At 37.0% G+C, this 23,514-nt stretch overlaps 1 protein-coding gene across 1 annotated transcript in view; it reads right to left on the minus strand.

Annotated features, from left to right (window-relative positions):
* DNM1L (dynamin 1 like) overlaps positions 1–22,678 on the minus strand; it is a 79,139-nt gene extending 56,461 nt beyond the window's left edge. The window contains 3 exon segments of the mRNA XM_020975787.2: positions 11,179–11,205; positions 11,208–11,325; positions 22,412–22,678. Coding sequence (XP_020831446.1) covers positions 11,179–11,205; positions 11,208–11,325; positions 22,412–22,513 — 247 coding nt within the window. The 5' untranslated portion in view covers positions 22,514–22,678.
* Positions 22,679–23,514: the final 836 nt, after the last annotated feature.

Below are 23,514 nucleotides of genomic sequence, written 5' to 3' on the forward strand. Positions count from 1 at the left end.
AAACTCAAGAGAAGCATAAAAAGGAAAGAAAAATCATAAGGGACTCAATAAAGTTAAACTGTTTACATTCCTACATGGGAAGGCGATACTTGTAACTTCTAAGAACTTTACCATTATTAGTTAAAAGAAGTATACGTGGAAGAGGTCATGGGTGTGAGTATAACATAATGATGAATGAGTTAAAGAAAAAAATTAAGAGGTAAAAAAGAGGGATGCACTGAGAGAAGGGGGAAAATTATCTCGCATAAAAGAGGCACCAAAGAGTTTTTACAGTGCAGGGGAAAAACGGAGAGTGGGGTGAACAAGGCAGGCAATGCTTGAACCTTCATTGGAACTGGCTGAAAGAGGAAATAATATACACACTAATTGGGGTATCAAAATCTGTCTAATTATACAGGGAATTAGGAGGTGAAGAGAATAAGAGAAGGGAAGGGTGTGCTGATATAGAAGAGAGAGAAGATTAGAGGAAGTGGTAGTCAGAAACAAACACTTTTAGGGGTGGGGATAGAGAGAGAGAAAGAAAGAATAAAATGGAGTGAAATAACCAGTAATCATAACTGAATGGGATGAACTCACCATAAAAAGGAAGCAGATACAGAGTGCATTAAAAACCAGAATTCTACAATATGTTGTTTACAAGAAACGTACTTGAAGCAGAAAGACACAAAGTAAAAAGTAAAGCAAAGTAGTGGTAGCAATCATGATTTCACACAAAGCAAAAGCAAAAACAGATCTAATTAAAGAGAAACTGTATCTTGCTAAAAGACAATGCCACAGACAATGAAGTAATATCAATATTAAACACATATGAACCAAATGCTATAGCATCCAAATTCTTGAAGGAAAAGCTAAGTGAATTACAGGAGGAAATAGTAAAACTATACTAGTGAGGGACCTCAAATTTCAGAACCAGATAAATCTAACCAAAAAATAAACAAGAAAGAAGTTAAGGAGATAAACAGAATTTTAGAAAACTTACATAAATGAAACTCCAAAGAAAACTAAATGGGAATAAAAATGAATATGCCTTTCTCTAGCAGTACATGGCATCTATACAAAAACTGACCACGTATTAGGGCATAAAAACCTCAATCAAATGCAGAAAAGCAGAAAAATTACATGCATCCTTTTCAGACCATAATGCAGTAAAACTACATTTAATAAAGGGCTACGGAAAGAGAGATTAAAAATAATTAGAAACTGAGTAATCTAATCCTAAAGAATAGGTGGGTCAAACAACAAATCATAGAAACAATCAATAATTTCATTAAAGAGAATGATGAGATAACAAACCAAAATTCATGGAATGAAGCTAAAGTTGGGGGAAATTTCATATCTCTAAATGCTTACATCAATAAAATAGAGAAAGAGTAGGTCAATGAATTGGGCAAGCAACCAAAAAAAAAAAACAACCTAGAAAAAGAACAAATTAAAAATCCCCAATTAAACACCAAATTGGAAATCATGAAAATCAAATGAAAGATTAATAAAACTGAAAGAAAAACCATTGAATTAATATGTAAAACTAGGAGCTGGTTTTATTTAAAACAACAACAAGAAGAAAATAGACACACCATTGGTGAATTCACTGAAAAAAAAAAAGAAAACCAAATTACCAGTTTCAAAAATGAAAAGGATGAATTCACCACTAATGAAAAAGAAATTAAAGCAACTATTAGGAGCTATTTTGCCCTATTATATGCCAGTAAATCTGATAATCTAACTGAATTGGATAAATATTTACAAAAATATAAACTGCCCAGATTAACAGAAGAGAAAATAGAATACTTAAATAACTTCATCTTAGAAAAAGAAACTGAATAAGCCATCAATGAAATTGAATAAGCCATCAATGAAAAAATGCCCAGGACCAGATGCTAAATCTACCAAACATTTAAACAACAATTAATTCCAATATAATATAAACTATTTGGAAAACTAGGCAAAGAAGGTATCCTCCGAAATTCCTTTTATGACATAAATATGGTGCTGGTAACTAAACCAGGAAGAGCAAAAACAGGAAGAAAACTATAGACCAATATCCCTAATGAATACTGATGCAAAAAATTTAAATAAAATACTAGCAAGGAGATTACAGCAATATATCACAAAGACAATACACTATGACCAGGTAGGATTTATAGCAGGAATGCAGGGCTGGTTCATTAGTAAAACTATCAGCATAACTGACCCTATCAATAACAAAACCAACAAAAATCATTATTATCTCAACAGATGCAGAAAAAGCTATTGACAAAATACAACATTTGTTCCTATTAAAACACTAAAAAACAAAGAAATAAATTGAGCTTTCTATCTAAAACTATCAGCAATCATTATCTGTAACAGGGATAAGCTTGAAGCCTTCCCAAGGAGATAAGAGGTGAAGTAAGGATGCCCATTATCATTGCTAGAAATGTTAGCTACAGCAGTAAGAGAAGGGGGGAAAAAAACAGAAGAAATTATAATAGGCAATGAGGAAACAAACCGTCATTCTTTGCAGATGATATGAGAATATACATAGCGAATTCTAGAATATCAAGTAAAAAACTACTTGAAATAACTAACAACTTCAGCAAAATTGCAGGATATAAAATTTAAACCCATATAAATCATCAGCATTTCTATATATTACCAACAAAGTCCAGCAGCAAGAGACAGAGAAATCCCATTTAAAATAACTATAGGCAACATAAAATTGCAAGAGAAATGATTTATCAGACAGCCTATTCAGTATTCAGTGTGATTCCACAGGAGTAATGACTGTCAACAATTATTAGCGATATACTCTTCTAGTAATATGTATTTAGTCCATTTAGTCATCTAACAATAATATAAGAATAACATATATTAATGCATATTTAACATATATAATATAGGGATAATTTGATAAGATAGAGTCTTTCTTATAGTATACTTCAAACTTTAAGACGTGTAAATTCACTGTTCAGTACTTATTTACTACTTATAAAGTTTACTTGCCTAACCACAAGAATGCTAATGACCAAACCCAGCCCGGGGGGGTGGGGAGAGGATGTCTTGATATAATATGGAAAATTCCTCAACTTATTTTTGGACCCCCAGACCACCTTGTTTTGCCCAACATGAGGAGGAGACCATCTATGACCACTTAGTCAGTGAAGATGACCCTTACCTTGGTCATCCTGTGACCACCCATGCTGATTCATCAAAAATCATGGTCTATCAACCAATAAGATTTTGTATTTTACTTTGCCTCTTCCGACTGTCTGGGCATCAAGCCCTACAAAAGTAATGCCCTACGGAAAGCAGGCATCCCAGATTATAAAGAAGATCTGAGGTCTTGTTCATTGAAGAGGTCTGTTCCCTTTAATAAATGGTTACTGACTCAGAGCTCTGCCTCAGTGGTTGTTTCCTGAAGGTTGGATAATTTTGGACCTCACATCTGGGCAGTTTACCTGCCAAGACAAACCCAGGAACTATATGAACACAATTATAAAACACTTTTAACACAAATAAAATTAGATCTCAACAACTGGAAAAAATGTTAATTACTCATGGGTAGGCTAAGTCAATATAATAAAAATGAAAAATTTACCTTAATTTATTCAGTACTATAAAACATTTTATAAAACAAGAAAAAATAATAACAAAATTCATTTGGAAGGACAAAAGGTCAAGAATATCAAAAAATTCACAGGGAAAAAAAAGTGAAGGAAGGTAGCTTAGCCATAACAGATCTCAAACTGTATTACAATGTTGAATCATCAAAACAATCTGGTACTAAGAGATAGAATGGTGGACCAGTGGAACAGATTGGGTATACAATACCAGCAGGAAAGACCATAGTAATCTAGTATCTGATAAACTTAAAGTTCCAAGCTTTGGGGACAAGAATAAGAACTCGCTATTTGACAAAAACTGCTAGAAAACCAGAAAGGAGTTTTGCAGAAACTATGTATAGACCAATATCTCATATCGTATACTAAGATAACACACTAAAATAGATCCATGATTTATACGTAAAGAGTGATACAATAAGTCAGTTAGGGGAGCATGGAATAGTTTATCTGTCAGATCTATGAATAAAAGAAGAATTTATTACCAAACAAAATAAACAAAGCATTATAGAATGCAAAATGGATAATTTTGATTACATTAAATAAAAAGGTTTGCACAAACAAAACCAACGCAGCCAAGATATTATAGAAGGAAGGCAGAAAACTGGGGGGGATGTTACAAAAAGTTTCCCTGATAAAGGCCTCATTTCTCAAACATATAGAGAACTGAGTCAAATTTATAAGAATACAAGTCATTCCCCGATTGATAAATGGTCAAAGGATATAAACAGGAAGTTTTCAGATGAAATCAAAACTATCTATAGTGATATCAAAAAATGCTCTAAATCAATATTTATTAGAGCAGGGCTTCTTAAACTTTTTCCACTTGCAACTCCTTTTCACCAGAGAAATTTTTACACAGTCCCAGATATGTAGGTATATAAAATAGGTATATAAATCAAACATTTACTGATAATGAATCATGAAGAAATTGATTTTAAAACAATTCTTTGGTACACATATAATTTTGTCATTTATTAAATATGAAAGCAAATTTACATATTAATGAGATGGATGTGCTTGTTTATTTTTACATAAAGAATTAAATCTTGGCAGAATATTTGATACTGCATGACACAAGCATCTTCATTGTTTTTCAGAGCTGATCGATAATTCTGACTTTATAATCATCAATGCTGAGGACACCACTTCACATAAATACATAGTACAAAATGGCAGAAATATGTTTAGGGCCATTTCAGAAATTGTTGGAAATTCTGTCCTAATTCCAAGCCAAAATTCATTTAACGATTTTGTGTATACAGTAAAAACATTGCAATTCATAGTCTCAAATCTGAGTCAAGGTGTTTCTCACAGAGTTCATTGGCACTGCATGGTGTGACAACACGCACAGCACAAAGTGTGCATATTGTATGTTCAGAACCAAGGCTGCAGTGAAGTTGCACAATGCAACATGGGCAAGCACTGCCAGAAACACCTCAGGTTCATTACACATTTGATTTTGAATTAATTTTTGGTCATCACATGTTTAGAAAACTTTTACTGTTGCCAAATTTTTCACAACCCCCACAGGTAGTTACATGACCCCACACGGAGTCATGATCCACAGTTTAAGAAGCACTGTCCAATGAAAACAACTGTGAGGTACCCCCTCACACATATAAAATAGGCAAATATGACAGAAAAGTAAAGTGACAAATAATGGATAGGATGTGGGAAAATTAAGACACTAATGAATTGCTGGTGGAACTGTAAACAAATCCAATCCTTCTGAAGAGCAATTTGGAACTATGCCCAAAGGGCTATAAACCTCTACATCCCAGCAATACCACTAACTAGATCTGTATCCCAAAGAGATTTTAAAAAAACAAAGGGAAAAGAACCTCAATGTACAAAAATATTTATAGCAGTTCTTTTTGTGGTGGCAAATGTGAGCGATGATCTCTCAGAAGTGAAGCCTTCTCAAAGGGTCATTAGTTCTTGTTAATGGTTCTGGTATTGCGGCTTTTGAGTGGTACATGTGTACCAACACTAAGTGAAGACCCCTCAGAATGCAAGACCCCCTCCCCTAGCCTTCTCCCTCCCCTACTCTTAGATAGTATTAGCAGAAATTCCTGAGCCATAAGAGCATCCTGCCTATCTCATCCTGTAGCTAGTTATATGACCTTGGGTAAAAAACTGCTGAAACTGTGAGGCCCTGAAAAGGGGAACATGCTAACATAATTTCTATACCTCTTTGTTCTCTCTGTTACTGGGGTAGTTTTTACATGAATAGATTGTATACCTGAGGCTCAGTCAATGAGCCGATGGGAAGGGGGCTGCTACATTAGGGTCTATATAATCTTGCCCTAAACAATGAGCACTCGAACTCTCAGGGCAGCTGAGATAACATGGGGGTGCACTTTCTCGAGAAAGTCAATAAAGAGATCTCTCCTTTTTGCAAACTTTTATCAAGACTCTGGTTTTTAACTGAGTGAAACAATGTAAACAATGTGAGATCTCTCAGATGGACTGAGTGTAGCAATTTCTTAGACTGTTACAAACTCAAGGTTGGTTACACTAGCCTGAACAGGTCTAAGTTTCAGGTTCCTAGAAATCATATGATTTGCATTGTTACATCAGCATTAGGTAATGGCTAATTACTAAATAAGGATAAATAGCTAGGATTGGTAGTATTATAATGTGGTTTCTTGTTTCTGGGATAGATTTTTGCGTTTTAGGTTGTAAGGCTGAAATTCCTGTCCAATGGGAATTCAAAGCCAGTGGTGGGTGGGTATCTCTGTGTTAGGGCTTTGTTAACCTTTGTCCTGGTCTTTGTGCCTTGCCTCGGTTCGCTCGGACTGCCGGAGGAAGCAGATGCCCGCTTCTCGCGAGAATGTAATAAATCTTTCACTTTATACCTAGAAAATCTCTGAGTGTTATTTTTGGGCAGCTGTAGCACACACAAAGAATTGGGAATGGCGAAACAAGTTGTGGTACATGATTCTGACGGAATACTACTGTGTTATAGGAAATGATGAGCAGGATGCTTTCAGAAAAGCCTAGGAAGACTTACATGAACTGATACAAAGTGAAATGAGCAGAACTAGGAGAACACTGTACACAGTTACAGAAATATTGCATGATGATTAACTGTTAATGACAACAATACAAAGATCCAAAATTATTTCGACAGGCTTATGATGAAAAATGCTATCCACCTCTAAGAAACAGAACTGATGGAGTCTGAATGCAGATCAACACATACTATTTTTACTCTTTTTTGTTTTGTTTTGTTTTTCAGAACACTTTTCACACAAATAAAGACAGATCTAAATAATGGGAGTAATAAATTGCTCATGTGTAGACAAAGCCAAAAAAAAGCAATATAATCTAAATTAATTTACTTATTCAGAGCTATGCCTATCAAATTACCAAAGAACTAATTTATAGAGCCAGAAAAAAAATAACAAAATCCATATGGCAGAACTAAAGGTCAAAAATATCAAGGGAATCAGTGGGAAAAAAATAGAAGGACTTAACAGAAGCAGTAACAGATCTCAAACTACATTACAAAGTGGTAATTATGAAAACAATTTGGTACTAAGTAAGAAATAGAGAGATTGATCAATGATTAGGTACACAATACATAGAAACAGATAAGTACAATAAATTAGTGTTTGATAAACCCAAAGATCCTAACTACTGGAGCAAGAATTCACTATTTGACAAAAACTACTTGGCAAACTGGAAAGTAATTTGGCAGAAACTAGGCACAGATCAACATCTCACAGAGTATAAACTCAAACAGGTCAACAATTTAGATATAAAAGGTGATCTCATAAGCAAATTAGTGGACCATGGAAGAAACTACCTGTCTGATCTACAGATAGAGAAAAAGTTCATGATGAAACAAGACACAGAGAGATTCACAGGCAGTAAAATGGATAATTTTGATTACATAAAATCTAAAAAATTTTTGTACACATAAAACCAATGTGGCTAAAACTATAAAATAAGAAAAGCAGGAAACTAGGCCAAGTGTCTCTAATAAAGGTCTCATTTCTAAAACATATCTGAAACTGAATGAAATTTACAACTAGAGCCATTTCCCAATTGATAAATGGTCAAGGGATACGAAAAGGCAGTTTTTAGAAAAAAAAATCCAACTTATTAGTAGTCACAGGAAAAATTATTTAAATCATTAATAATTAGAGAAATGCAAATTAAAACAACTCTGAGGAAGCAGTTCATACCCATCAGACTAGCTAAGATAATAAAAAAGGAAAATGACAAATGCTGGAGGAGATATAGGAAAATAAGTACACTAATGAAAACAGGTACATATATAGTTGGTAGAGCTGCAAACTAGCTCAACCATTCTGAAAAACAGTTTAGAACTATGCCCTAAAAGCCATTAAATGTACATATCATTTGACTTAGTGATACTACTACTAGCTCAATTCTTTAAAGAGATAGAAGAAAAATGCCATTATGTACAAAAAACAGCTAGTTTTTCCAAAGAATTGGAAACAATTGAAGGATGTCCATCAACTAGGAATGGCTGAAAAAGTAAGGTTATATAAATGTGATGAAATACTATTATGCTGTAAGAACTGATGAAGGGGATGGTCTCAGAAAAACCCAGAAAGATCTGTGTGAATTAATGCAAAGTAAAATGAAAGTAATAATTGTTTTTGCTCTTTGCTTCTCCAGCTCATAGCTCATTGCCTGGCACATAGCAAGCACTTAATAAATTCTTGCTACCCAATTAAATGAATCAACCACTTATGTTTTAGCATAATACCTGAGCACATATCTAGATAGGCTCTCATTACTATAACACACCTTTGCATGTCATCTACTTATGGAACTCATCATTCATTTCCTTCTTCTAGCCGGGTGGTCTATATGATATGTCCACCATAATAATTTCAGTTTCTTCCTCCAATAATCCTCACCTAAATGCTCTCCATCATGTATTCCCCCTCCAGTATACACATTTTCCTCATACAAATATACCCTCCTCATATGCAAAATTACTCTTTTACATTATCCTTTTTTAATCAAAGTTATTATTTTTAATAATTGAGGCATAAAATAAGATGTTTGTCACTAGTAGACATCCAATGTAGCATCCAGATGGAAGAGGGATTCAGTAGGGATAGCGGGGTCCTCCAGTTAATCCTGTCAATATCGTTCTAATCACTTCATGCCTCCAAAGTACTACAGAGACTCAGAAATGGGATCCAAAACTAGTCAGGAGTTTAACCTCATCACCCAGACAGGAAAAAATAAATGTATGAAAAATCATATTCAGAATATGATAGATAGTTGGATAAAAAGGACACAGAATTAGTCCATCAGTACATATATCTTGGACCCTATTCAAAGACACTAACTTAGAAGAAACTGGGCCCAGATTTAAATAGGAATAAGAGAAGAGGCTAGACTGGATTCAAGAAACTGAGCTGTTCTTTCAATAATCTCAAGCAGCAACCTGACATAAAAACCCATCTTTTTAACACCAATATTCTTCTAATTAGCCCACATGGCCACAATATTACCATCAAGGTAATGAATAAAGATATCGAAGACCAGAAAAGAAAGTGGGCTAGTTATATTGTAAACATGAAAACAGATGTGCCATAATGATACCATATTATCCATGTAATATCAAGAAACCTACTGCCCATAAAGTTGAATGGACCCCTGGTGGAGAATATATGGAAAACCATGGAGAAGAACCACACAGAATGAAAAGGATGTGATCTACATCATTCGAAGGAATGCTCAGACCAATATTATCATTCAAATACTCAACTATTTCGGTAAAAGAAAATGATCAAAACATAAAATGATAGGGACAAAACCAGGGAACACAAAACTGAAATATAAGATAAGGAAATGGTAAAAGACCCTAGCTGTCCAAGTGACCAGGCCTGGATGAAGTACATCCCAGGGTACAATAAGAACGTGAGGATGTGAGAGATCAGCTATATTCAGTGATTTGAAAACTGTGAAAACCAGGAGAGATGCCACAGCACTGGAAATAGTTTTTAAAAGGGAAAATAAAGTGAATTTCTTCACAGTATCAGCTATTGAGTTTAAATTTTTTCTTTTCTTTTTTTTTTATAGGCAATTGGGGTTAAGTGACTTGCCCAGGGTCACACAGCTAGTAAGTGTGAAGTGTTTGGTATGAGGCCGCATTTGAACTCAGGTCCTCCTGACTTCAGGGCCGGTGCTCTATCCACTGCGCCACCTAGCTGCCTCCTATTGAGTTTAAATTTCCATCCTAGCAAAATACTACACTATAGTATCAAAGGTATGATTTTGTAAGTACTTAGAAAAAGAAGTGATAATCACTTGAGCCAGCATGGGTCTAGAAAAAAAAAAGAAATTGTGCGGGACAGTAATTCTATAGTACCACAAAGGCACAAATATTTGTTTGCTACTTTGTATCTCAGCCATTTGTCTTGAACATAATTGATGGTTAACAAATGGTGACTGAATTTAAATCATGCCAGGCTAATCATATTTCCTTTTTTTGACCGGATTATTGAATTAATAGCATAGACAGTATATACATGAACTTCAGCAAATCATTTAACAAAGACTTATTTAATAAGAGCCTTGAAAACTAAATGGAGAGATATGGGCTAGAATAGGGTTTCCCAAACTTATTTGGCCTATTGTCCCCTTTAAAAAAAAAATTATACAGCCCCTCCCCCAGGTTTTTTCTTGAAATTTGCATCATTTCAAACTACTACCACTCCCTTGGATCGTTCTAGCGCCCCCTAGGGGGCAGTATCGCCCACTTTGGGAACCTATGGATGATAAGTGAATTCCACCTGACAGGATGACTAGAATCAGAGTGCTAATTAATGGAGCAATGTTAACCTGATAAGAGGGTGTCTACATCAGGGCCAGTGGCCTTAGTATCTGTCCTGCCCCACTGGCCCTGCTCAACCACTTTTTTGTGCCAGTGGCTTTTATGAAGGCAGAGAATGACATGCTTAGACAATTTGTAGGGGCACACAAAACTGAAAAAGATGGCTAATAGATGGAAGCAGCATGATGTAGTAGAAAGAAGGCTGGATTTGGATTTGAATCACAACTCTGCCTCCTGGCCTTAAACAAGTCACTTAACTTCACCAGACCTCAGCTTCTTCATCTGTAAAGTAAAAGGGTTGAACTAGACAACTTCAAGGGCACTTTCAGTTCTCAATCTATGCCTCTGCTACGGCCGACAAAGTCAAGATCCAAAACCCTTGGCAGAATAGTACTGAGCAAAATTTAATAAAATTAAATAGAAGCGATAGAATAGGGTAGGGCACTGGAGTCAAGAGACTCAGATTGAAATTCTGCCTCAGATGTGATGTGATTGTGATTACAAGCTAGTCATTTCTCCTCACTGAGGCTAAGTTCTCTCATTTATAAGAGAGAAGATGATAATACTTGCACACCCTAAGTATCAGGTACTATAATTACTTTCCTCAATCTCTGGTACAGTTACTAATTTCTAGTTATCATTAATCAACAATAAACAACATTATCTTCAATCTATTTTCTTTTAAGGACAAAACTACAAAGGTGAAATCCTAGAATAGTTCAAATACTACAAATGACTAATACTTACCATTTTCATCTCCAGATGTTTTCCTCTATCTTCTTGTGAAACATGGACCAGCTGCAGGATAAGGGGTCTCCTGGTGACAACTCCAGTACCTCTTGGGAGTAGGTCCCTCCCTACAAGGCTTTCTAATACTGAGCTTTTTCCACTGCTCTGAAAGTAAAACATGTATAGCTGTGAGATTCTTAAAAAATTCTTTACAATGCTATAAAGCTATTAACAATGCAGCACATAAAGAAATGTTCTTCTAAAGTAAAATAATTTGATTTGAACCTTGATTTTGAAATTACTATAAATATTATAAAGATATATTTTGTCTCTCTGTTCAATTATTCCTTTACTTGCTCTAAAAAGAAACTCCCCAATCAATAAACCATTAGCTAGCCTAGCCAAAAAAAAAAAAATCCTATTACCAAAATAAAAACTGGACAAGGTAAATTTACAAGTGAGAAAATAAGAATAATCAAAATATATAAGCAGTAGCAAAAATGAAAATTCACAGAAAATTGATGAGTATTACCAAAAAATATCATTCAAACAAAATAAGTGGAAATTTTAAATGACTTAATCTCTGAACAGTCAACACTGCCAAAGCAGTGTGGAGGGTAGGGTACAGAAAGTGGGAGACAGAAAATGTGGAAATGAAAATAAAATAGAATTTTTTTTTAAAAGCATATATTTAGATTAAGAATAGAAACGGGCATTCTGGCAAGGTGGTGGAGTAGGTTAGAAATTTCCAGGCTCTCCAGATTTCCTCCACAGTCAGTCAGAAAACTGCCATGAAATGAATGTAGAACAGCAAAAATAAAGGGATAAAGCAGTTGTCCTCCTAAAATAACTTGAGAGGCCTTCAGAAAAAGACAGGGCCTCCTGGACTGAGGTTTGGCCTTCATGAGGTATAAGCACCTACCTATAGGCAACTCTATTGAATCAAAAAACAGTAGGCCAGTCTGAGGGTAGCTCTGTTGGAAAGCAGACTAAGCCTCAAGAATTTTCACCTCACAAAACTTTTACAAACTCTTTGAAAACTAGAATTGGGCAAGAGGAATCAAATCGAATGATGTTATAAGACACTAAGAAATAATAAAAGTACGAAAAATAGAAGAGAATCTGAAACATCTCATTAGAAAAACAACTAATCTGGAGAACAGATCAAGGAGAGACAATATAAGAATTGTTGGACTACCTGAAAGTTATAATCAAAAAAGAATCTAGATATAATATTACAAGAAATTATTAAGGAAAATTGCCCTGGAGTTCTAAAACAAGAGGGTATGGTAGAAATAGAAAAAATCTACCATTCACCACCTGAAAGAGACCCCAGGGGGGAAAACTTACAGGAATGTTATAGCCAAGTTTAAAAACTCCCAGATTAAAGAGAAAATATTGCAAGCAACAAGAAAAAAACAATTTAAATACTGCAGAAATACAGTTAGGATTTCACAAGACCTAGCAGCTTCTAGCCTAAAAGACCAGGGGTCCTAGACATTATATTTTTAAGAGCAAAAGAGCCAGGGTTGCATCCTAGAATAACTTACCCAGCAAAGTTGTATATAATCCTGAATGGAAAAAAAAATGGACATCTGATGAACTGAAAGTCTATCAGATATTTCTAACAAAAAGACCAGAACTCAATGGAAAATTTTACATAAAAGATCTAAAAGAAATATAAGGAAAACATGAAACACTAATTTATATGGCACTCAATTAACATCAAACTGTTTATTTATTATATATGTGAAAATGTTATTAGTATTCTTTTTTTTTTTGATGAGGCAATTGGGGTTAAGTGACTTGCCCAGGGTCACACAGCTAGTAAGTGCCAAGAGTTTGACGCCATATTTGAACTCAGGTCTTCCTGACTCCAAAGTCAAAGTGCTATCCATTGCTGCCTAGCTGCCTCTGTTATTAGTATCTGGAAGAGTACAGAAGTTTTCTGAACGTTCAGAGGGTGGAGAAGGGACTTTTAGAGAGGTGTATGGAGTGGGATTTGGGGAAGAGGATGGGGGGAGTCTTGGAGGGGTGGATGAAGTGTGGGGGAGAAGATAAAGTCACAGAGACAGAGTAAAAAGAGAGATCGAGAAAGAAAACAGTGAGTAAAAATGACATGGGAAACTGACAAATAGTAATTGTAACTTTGAATGTGAATGGGATGTTTATAGCAGCTCTCTTTGTGGTGGCAAAGAACTAGACATTGCAGGGATTCCCATCAATTGGAGAATGGCTGAAAAAGTTGTAGTGTATGGTTCTGATAGAATACTACTGTGCTGTTAAGAAATGATAAGCTCGATGATCTTAGAAAGGCACAGAAATACTTGCTTGAAATGATGAAAAGCAAAGTAAGCAGAATCAAGAGAACACTTTATACAGTAAAAGCAATACTGATTTAAGAATTACTTTGAGCTACTGTTATTTTGACTATAATAAATACCTAAATTAACTATAAAGAACATGAGTAAAGACACTATCTGCATCCAGAGAAATGATAAATAGAAGCATGTACAGAATAATTTTACATTCATATATATGTGTGTATACACACACACACACACACACACACACACACACACACACACACACATATCTGTATCTAATAGTAGCTTATATAGAAAAGGAACAGTGAAAGGAATAATTAGATAATGCAAGGGGTCCAGGTGTCTTGGGAGCAGGCATCAGTGATCTATGGACGGGAAAATGTAGGGAACTTTACAGAGATAACTTTGTTGATACCAGACACTGAGGGAGAAAAGAGTTTTTTGTTTAGTTGCCAAAGGCATGGACCTTGGGGATCTAGTGCCAATAGAGTCCTTGGGCCATCCAGGGACAAAAATCCTTGGGTCAGGCACCCCTGTGTCTGTTCTGATAAGAGTATGTGCTCTGCAACAAGAGAAAATTTTCTCACAGGGCAGGGGCCTATGGGCCTACTGAAAAACTGGGAGGCTTCCAGAGACATGATCTTAAGGGCTGGGGCCAGAGCACCCCATAAGTAAAAACGTCAACAAAGAGGGGACAACATTATCTTTATATGAAAATGACTTGATGGTATACTTGGAAAAACCCACAGAATCAGGAAACAAACTAAAGTGATCAACTGCTTCAGCAAAGGAATAGAAATGAAAAAAAAATCAGGAGCAGCTAGGTGGCACAGTGGATAGAGCACCGGCTCTGAAACCAGGAGGACCTGTGTTCAAATCCGGCCTCAGACCAAACACTTGACACTTACTAGCTGTGTGACCCTGGGCAAGTCACTTAACCTCAAGTGCCTAAAAGCAGAAAAAAAAATTAAATTAAGATAATGTACAACTCTTGACATTTTGTTTAATGACACTTTTTGTGAAAGACTTTGCAATTAGAACAGAACATTGGGCTGGGAGCTGGGAAATAGATTCTGAATCATCCTGCTCTTCAGCAAATTAATTGCATGACTTTGGGCAAGTCACCTCTGTGCTTCACTCTCCCTATCTATAAAATGGGAGCAATACCTACCCCCATTTACCTACCTTACAGGGTTGTTGTGGGGATTAATTAGATATAATGTCTGTAGAACATTTGAGCTCCCTGAAGAATAGCTCAATATACATACAAAATAATCTATTAAAGTTGGTTTATTTGTGAAAAAAAAACAACAGACTTCCATGTTAAAGCTATCTATAGTCATATGAAAAAATGTTTTAAATCACTGTTGATCAGAGAAATGCAAATTAAAACAACTCTGAGGTACCACATCACACCTAACAGATTGGATAATATGACAGAAAAGGAAAACGATAAATATTTGTTGGAGAAGATGTGGGAAAATTTGGAACACTAATTCACTGTTGGTAGAGTTGTGAACTGATTCAACCATTCTGGAGAGCAATTTGGAACCATGCCCAAAGTGCTTATAAAACTGTGCATACCCTTTGATCCAGCAATACCACTACTAGGTCTGCATCCCAAAGAGATCATAAAGGAAAAATATCCATATGTATAAAAATATTTGTAGCAGCTCTGTTTGTGGTGGCAAAGAAAATTGAGGGGATGCCCAAAAACTGGGGAATGGTTGAACAAACTGTAGTATATGAATGTAATGGAGTACTATTGTTCTATAAAAAACGATGAGCAAGTGAATTTCAGAAAAACCTGGAAGACTTACATGAATTGATGCTGAGTGAAGTGAGCAGAACCAGAACACTGTACACAGTAACAGAAATATTGTGCAATGATCAACTACAATAGACTTAGCTCTTCTCGGCAATGCAATGATTCAAGACAATTCCAAGGAACTTGTGACGGAAAATGCCAACCACATCCAGAAAAAGAACTATGGAATCTGAATGCAAATTGAAGCATACTGTTTTCACTTTTTTGTGTTTTTTTCTTTCTCATGGTTTTTCCCTTTTGTTCTGAGTCTTCTTTTGCAACATGACTAATGTGGAAATATGTTTCACATGACTGTACATGTATAACCTATAACATGTATAACCTGCGTGCTGTCTCGGAGAAGGAGGGAGAAAAATTTGGAGCTCAAAATTTTACAAAGATGAATGTGAAAATTATCTTTACATGTACTTGGGGGAAAAAATCAGATACTGTTAAGTAAAAAAAAAAAAAGAAGAATAGACTTCCTTGAGGCAAGAATAAAACAGTGATTAGCACAAGAACTGAACTTCTAAACTTAACCCAGAGACAATGAGAGATTGACAGGAAAGCTGAATTTCCAAACTTAACTCTGAGACAAATGAAACACGACTTAAGCAGTCACAAAAAAAATCAGCAGTGACACAGAATGAAATCCATAACAAAAACAGAATTACAAAAATGGAAACCATATCCATTTTCTCAGTATCTAAGATATCATTAATAATTTGTATAAGACTAATAACCATTTCCCAGTAGAAAAGTGGTCAAAGGTTATGAACAACTCTCAAAAAAAACTGCAAGGTGGGGCAGCTAGGTGGCAAAATGGACAGACCACTGGCCATGAAGTCAGGAGGACCTGAGTTCAAATGCCACCTCAGACCAAACACTTGACATTTACTAGCTGTGTGATCCTGGGCAAGTCACTTAACTCCAACTGCCCAAAAAAACAAACAAGCAAACAAACAAAAACTGCAAAGTAATCACAACCACATGGAAAAAATGTTTCAAATCACGAATGGTAAGAGAAGTGCAAATTGAAACAGCCCTGAAGTTTCAACTCATACCTTGTAAATCGGCAGAAATGACAAAAAATGGCAGCAGTTAGTGTCAGAGGGATTATGGAATGATAGGCACACTGAAATTATGCAAATAAAGTGACTAAAATGTCCACACAGTTTGAATCAGCAACTCTATTATTGGATTTACAACCCCAACGAAACTATATGCGCATATCTCGTTTTATTGCACTTTACAAATATTGCATTTTCTACAAATTGAAGATTTGTGGTAACGCTGTGTTGAATACATCTATTGGTGCCATTTTTCCAACAGCATGTACTCACGCTGTATCTCTGTGTTACATTTTGGTAATTCTCACAATATTTCAAACTTTCTCATTATTATTATATCTTTATGATTATTTGCGATCAGTGATGTTACTTCTGTAACCATGCCCATATAAGACAGCAAACTTAACTGATAAATGTTGTGTGTGTTCTAACTGTTCCACTGACTGTCATCCCCAGTCTCTCTCCCTCTCCTCCGGCCTCTCTATTCCCTGAAACACTACAATATTTAAATTAGGCCAATTAATAACCCTACAAGGGCCTCTTAAGTGTTCAAGTTAAAGGAGGAGTCACTAGAAGCAGCAAACTTCATTGGCGTCTTATTGTAAGAAACTGCCACAGTCACCTCAATCCCGATCAGTAAGCACCTATCAATAATGAGGTAAGACTCTCCACCAGCAAAAAAGATTACAACTCACTGAAGCCTCAGATGATCATTAGCAATTTTAAAGTATTTTTAAATTAAGGTATGTACGTTGTTTTTTTTAGGCATAATACTACTGCACACTTAATAGACTACAGTATAATGTAAATATTGCTTTTTTTTTCTGATTTTTGGGGAATTGGGGTTAAGCGACTTGCCCAGGGTCACACAGCTAGTAAGTGCCAAGTGTTTGGTCTGAGGCCGCATTTGAACTCAGGTCCTCCTGACTTCAGGGCCAGTGCTCTATCCATTGCACCACCTGGCTGCCCCTTAAAACATCGCTTTTAAAACATAAATTGCAGCTGGGTGTTTGATAAACACAGTAAAAAACAAATTACTTAGGGGAAGACTCCCTTTTTTGACAAGAATTTCTAAGAAATTTAGAAAGCAGTTTGGCAAAAACTAGACCTATACCAACCTCTTATAACAGGGGTGGGGAACCTGTGGCCTCAAGGCCCTCTAGGTCCTCAAGTGTGGCCCCTGTGACTGAATCCAAATTTCACAAAACAAATTCCCTTAATAAAAGGATTTGTCAGACTTATGCCACATACCAAAATTTAGCTTAAAACAGATAAAATGAATATAAATATGCCAGAGAATAAGATCACATTATCCTCCACAATATGGCTGGAGTGGGAGTGATCAAGAACTTACAACAGAAAAGAACTAAGGAAGTGTTAATTTCTTTCCCAGGTTTACCTTAAGTGCTTTTTTCCCCACTTCCTTTTTAAGCTTTATTAAAAGGGATGCTAAAAGGTAGGGAGAGAGAAACAATATCTTTGGAAATGAAGGTGAATAAAAATATGAGTGTAATCCCAACTCTTGTAGCCTCTTCTACAAAAGCTGTAACTACTGTTACTATTATAAATGACAGGATCTTGACATAATGGCAAGTGTACATTGACATTCTGCTATTAGTTGACTATGATGACTGACAAGAAACAAAGTGAAGTACAATTAGAGTTTAATGGTCATGCTATGAATAGACTGAGAGTCCATCACAAGAAGTTTGAGAGCTAAAAGAAACTGTAATAAAGTAGAGAAAAGAGAATGAAGAGACCTTTTTATTTATGGAACTCTGTATCTTAAAAGACTGATATCCTTATAGAAATGAATGCTGGACCTCTGTTTTTAGAAGTGAAGACGTCTGCTGTTAGAGTAATGGTTTGTGGTGACTCTACTTGTGATATTCTCACAGGTAAAACACTGTAAATAATTATCTATGTGTTATTACTGGCAACATTAACAAATTATATACAGGCAGTAATTAATTGAGCAGATTAGGAGTTCTCATATAGAGAGAGAGATACGAGAAACTGCTTATACAAAGAGATTTCTCCAGCTTATTAAAATATCCAATTAAATTGGGGTGAGGGATCAGAGAGCTTAATAATGTGAGATGTTGAAATTTAGTAATTAATTAGGAAACATTAAAATATAACTCTGGATGGGATTATATAAACTCAAGTGAGTGTAGTAAATCCCAAAAAACCCAGCTACATAAAATATGTACAAATAAGAGTGTGACATTTCATGCACTAAAATTCATTTATTTAAAATGTAAATAGTTGCAAAGCAATTTTAATCAACTGTATTGGTATTTATTTTTTTTCTCTCTCTATTTTTTTTTTTTGGTGAGGCAACTGGGGTTAAGTAACTTGCCCAGAGTCACACACCTAGTGAGTGTTATGTGTCTGAGGCTGGATTTAAACTCAGGTCCTCCTGACTGCAGGGCCAGTGCTCTACCCACTGAGCCACCCAGCTGCCCCATGTATTGGTATTTAATATCAACTTTATAATAAATCATTTTTGTGAAACCATAGCATAACAGATAGAGAGCTGGCTCCAGAGTCTAGTAGACCTGGGTTTAAGTCTCACTTCTTACCAATATGGCTGTGTAATCTTGGGCAAGTCACTAAACCTCCCCGGCCCTCAGTTTTCATATCTAAACTGAAATTTTTGGAATACATGACTCTTCCAGCTCTAAATGTATAATCTATGAAATGGAGGCATCAATTGCAGACTTTTTCAAGAAGTTACTAGTTTTCACAATAGTTATTTTTTTCCCTTTTCTCATAGCTCCTCCCAACTTAATGAATCTATTCATCAGGTATACTGGGAGAAATAAACACCATTAAGTGTAAGATTTCTTGTTCTTAAACTATTTATGTTGACACATTATATGCCTGATTCTTTGACCTCTTGTTAAGTTCATATTTCTCCTATAAACACAGAGCTTTAATGTTGATGGAAAGTTTCTGGTTAGCAGTGGCCTTTTGCAGCCAGGAAAACAGTTCCAAAATAATATTGTTCCCTATGATACCATGTAACTATAAAGATTCTTAAAGATAAACTATAAAATAGAAAGATCTTTAAAATCCCAATTTTAGAAAACATGGTAAACAACATAATTTACTAAAATCTGAAGATGACTTACTCCTTTAAGATTTCAAAAGGTACTTTAAGACCTTATAGTTTCTCAGAATTATTAACACAAGCCTTAATTTATTACATGCTGTTGTTGCTCACTTATTTTTGACTCTTCACGACCCTGTTTGAGATTTCTTGGCAAAAATACTGAAATGGTTTGCCATTTCCTTCTCCAGCTCATTTTTATAGATGAAGAAACTGAGGCAAACAGGGCTAAGTGACTCATCCAGGATCACACACCTAATAAGTGGGCTGAGGCCAGATTTAACTCACAAAAATGAGTCTTCCTGATTCCAGGTCCAACACTATCCTTTGCACCACCTAGCTGCCTCAATTATTATGTATCTCACTCTATATATGCAAAATTGAACTGTTTTTGTATTTAACCAAACCTGTGATTTTATTTTTGTAGGGAACAGGAGTTCCTTACAAAGGGAGAGAGATAACTCTCTCCCATCAATTAACTTTGCAAATATTAGGCTACTTAGAGAGAGTCATAGACAGGTTAAGGCCATGCCCAGGGTCATAGAGTCAAGCCAGTATGTGTCAGAAGTGAAACCTGAATCAGATTTTCTTGATCTCAAAGTCAGCTCTCTGTGCACTTCACCATGCTGTTACACTGATCAAATATTATGACTACTAATTCTATGGTTTAGGGTTGAAAGAACAATTGTTTTAATCCAGGAGGCAAGGTTTCTATTCAGGGTTCTACCACTATAATATATGAAAGTCATTTATATATAATATATGAAAGTCATTTAACCTCTCTGAGCTTATTTCCTTATGAGTAAAATGAAGGAACTTGCACAACTAGCCTCTAAGGTCTCTTTCTAGTCAAATTCTACAATTTAGCCTACAGGTTATTTGAAAATCCCTTTGCAGATTAAAGGTGGGGAAATCAGTTAGGCTTACTGTAGTTACAATTTTGATGCGATATTATCTCAAAAATATGTGTATTTTGTCTTTGTATCAAATCCAACTATCGCCAAAAATTTTCACACTGTCCTCTCCTCTCTACTCATACCGCCACCACCCCTGGGCAGGGCCCACATCACCCTTCCTAACTGGTCACCCTCTTTAAGTTTCCTCCTCCACGTGGCTGTCAAAGTAACTTTCCTAAGGCCCAGATCTAACCTACTCCCAGCTCAAATTCCATGTCTCCTCCCTATTACTTTTAGGATCACATACAAACTTCTATGTGTAGCACTTAAAACCCTCCAAACCTGGCCCCAGCATACCTATTTCACTCTTATCACTACTGTTTCTCAAGCAAAACACGTCTTTTCCTGGGGCACCTAGGCGGCAAAATGGATAGAGCTCCAGGCTTCTTGTAGTCAGGAGGACCTGAATTCAAATCCAGCCACCAACACATAACACTAGCTGTGTGACTTTGGGCAAGTCACTTAACCCCGACGGCTTTACCAAAAAGCAAAAAAACAAACCAACAAACAACCCACTCCATTTCCAATCTCCATGAGTTTGCACTTGTTGTTTCCCAAGTTCATGTGCCCTCTTCCATATGAAGCCTTTCCTTACCTGCAAAAAATTACCTTTTTATATATACGTTTTCTCCCCCCATATAATACCAGTCAACAAACATTAATTGCTAGCATAAGCTCCTTGAAGACAGGGGATGCTTCATTTTTGTCTATCTCACTTCTTAGGCACAGTACCTGGCCCAAAACAAGTGCTTAATAAATGCTGGGAGACTGGTACATACCAAGCAAACTCAAGGTACCAGAAGGAACAGCAGGAAAGGTCTCCTAGAAGCTGTGGCTCTTATTAAGCTGACTCTTGATTGAGGTAAATGAAATCACTTCATGAAAATGGCAGAAAACCGAAATTATTCTCTACATATACCATTAACTATTATTAGGAAATGAAAACATGTAGATAAATTTCTAAAGTCTCTTCCAGTTTATAACAAAAAACCAATATATGACTCTACTACATCCCTTATGCCAGGAAAGTACTAGGGAAAAATAAAGCAAAACAAAACAGAGACCTTACATCTTTCCATTGCCCACAATTCACTAACGCAAACTAGGGAATATGACTTTCAATACTTTGAAGCATTTGCTCCACAATTTTGTAAACAGGCCAGTGTGTAATGAAAAGAGTAATTTGCCCAGTTTCACAGCGGGAAGAACATTTATGGCCATAAAGTTCTTTATCAAAGGAGGGAAAAACCTACAGCGCTCTACAGAGGCGCTCCCAGGTGATCCTCTCCGGCACTTCAAAAGGTAGGAGAGTGGCCGGGGCGGGTGGGGAAGTAGGGAGGCGCGTTTACGATGTAGGGGAGTGTAGAAGGGTGTGGGGGTATGGGGGGTGCGTGCACGCGAGCGAGCGTAGGGGTGGGGATGGGGAATGGTGTCCGTGCGCGTGCGCGTCATTGCTAAGCTTTTCAAGAAGCCCGGAAGGTGAAACTTCACAAAACTAGGATGACACCTAAGGCCCTTTCACATACCGCTCCACTGATCCATAATTCGCTTGGCAGCCCAGCAGAAGCATGGAGAGGTGAGAAAAGGAAAACCAAGCACCCGAGACTACTGAACTAACACGGGCACCAATCCGGAGCCCCCGGGCGGCTTCCTCTTCGATGCACCCCGGTTGTCCCTCAGTTGCCCTTGGAAGCCGAGGGCCTTCCCCCAGGGCACCTTCGCTTCTTCTTCAACATCACCATAGCACCCCAGACTAGCGCCGCGCCCAAACCGAGGCGACTCCGCCTACCAGGATCCCTCCTAGGTCCCAGTGAGGCCCAAACACCAGGACGACGGAGTAGCTGCAGGGTGGAAGAAGCCAGGCCCTCCAGCTCCACCTAACCCCACCCTGCCCCGCCTATTCCTGCCCTGAGGCCTAGAGGCGGCCTGGCCTCCTTTAGTCGAGCGGCCCGGCCACCTTAGGCCCCAACACTCACCTGGGTTCCAACTACGACGATCTGGGGTAGCTGGATGATGTCGGCGCCCACGGTGTTAAAGACGTCCTGCAGCTTGTTAATAACTGGAATCAGCGCCTCCATGCCTCCTGGAACACAACGCCCCGGGCCCACCAGGCAGAGGCAATGAATGAGGCCTGGCCTGGAGTTCACCTCCACCTTCTAGTCGCTTTTCTCCTCCCTCTCTTCTTCCTCCTCCTCCAGAGCCAGCACCCATTGGACTTGGTCCGCCCCTTACTTACTCCCTCCCAGCAAGCCGTGCGCCAAAAAGGGGTGTGGGCAGGGAATAGAGAAGCGTCCCAAAGCCTGATGGGAATAGTAGTTCTGGAAGAAAGAAAGAGTAGGTGGGGAAAAACTACCAGTTACCCGGGTGCTTTACGAGTTTGCATGTTGTGGTAACAAAGCACAACTACAGATTCTTGGGATTCGCTTAAAGGGCTGAGAGATCCTTTTCAGTACAAGGAAACTGATCAAGTATTTCATTACCTTTTATTTTACTAATAAATATTCCAATTTGTTTCAGAGGTTAAGGATATATAAATATATGTGTATACATATGACATATGTATTGTTTATACACATATATTTATATGTAATACATATTTGTGTTACTCCTTTAAGGAGGGGTCCCCCTGATCTTCTTGGGCTAAAGCATACCCCATTGAAGCATCATGCTGCTGAACTGGGCTCCTCTGCCTCCTTCCCGGCACCTATTTGGCACAGAACTGAAGGACTTCATAGCTTTGGGATACCAAAGCATTAACTTTATTGATTTATTGGGGATGCAGGGGGTTCTTGTTTCAAAGAGAAATGACCAGTGATTCAGGAAGAACCTAGTTAGTTACTGGGAGAGGGCATTTCTGCTATATTATATCTCCTGTACAGTTGCCGCTGGGAAAAGTGAAAAAAAAAATACGAAGAATTTGGAAACTGAGGACATAGGTTCAAATCCCACTTCTGCCACTTAATATTTGTGCTACTGGATTCAGCTCTTTCAGCCTCATCTTCCTCATCTGTAAAAAGAAGGCATATGACTGTAAATACATGACCCTAAAATCCTACACTCATAACATGTGTCTGGAACT

The sequence above is a fragment of the Phascolarctos cinereus genome, unplaced genomic scaffold (genome assembly GCF_003287225.1).
Source record: "Phascolarctos cinereus isolate Bilbo 61053 unplaced genomic scaffold, phaCin_HiC Scaffold_1;HRSCAF=81, whole genome shotgun sequence".
NCBI lineage: Eukaryota > Metazoa > Chordata > Mammalia > Diprotodontia > Phascolarctidae > Phascolarctos > Phascolarctos cinereus.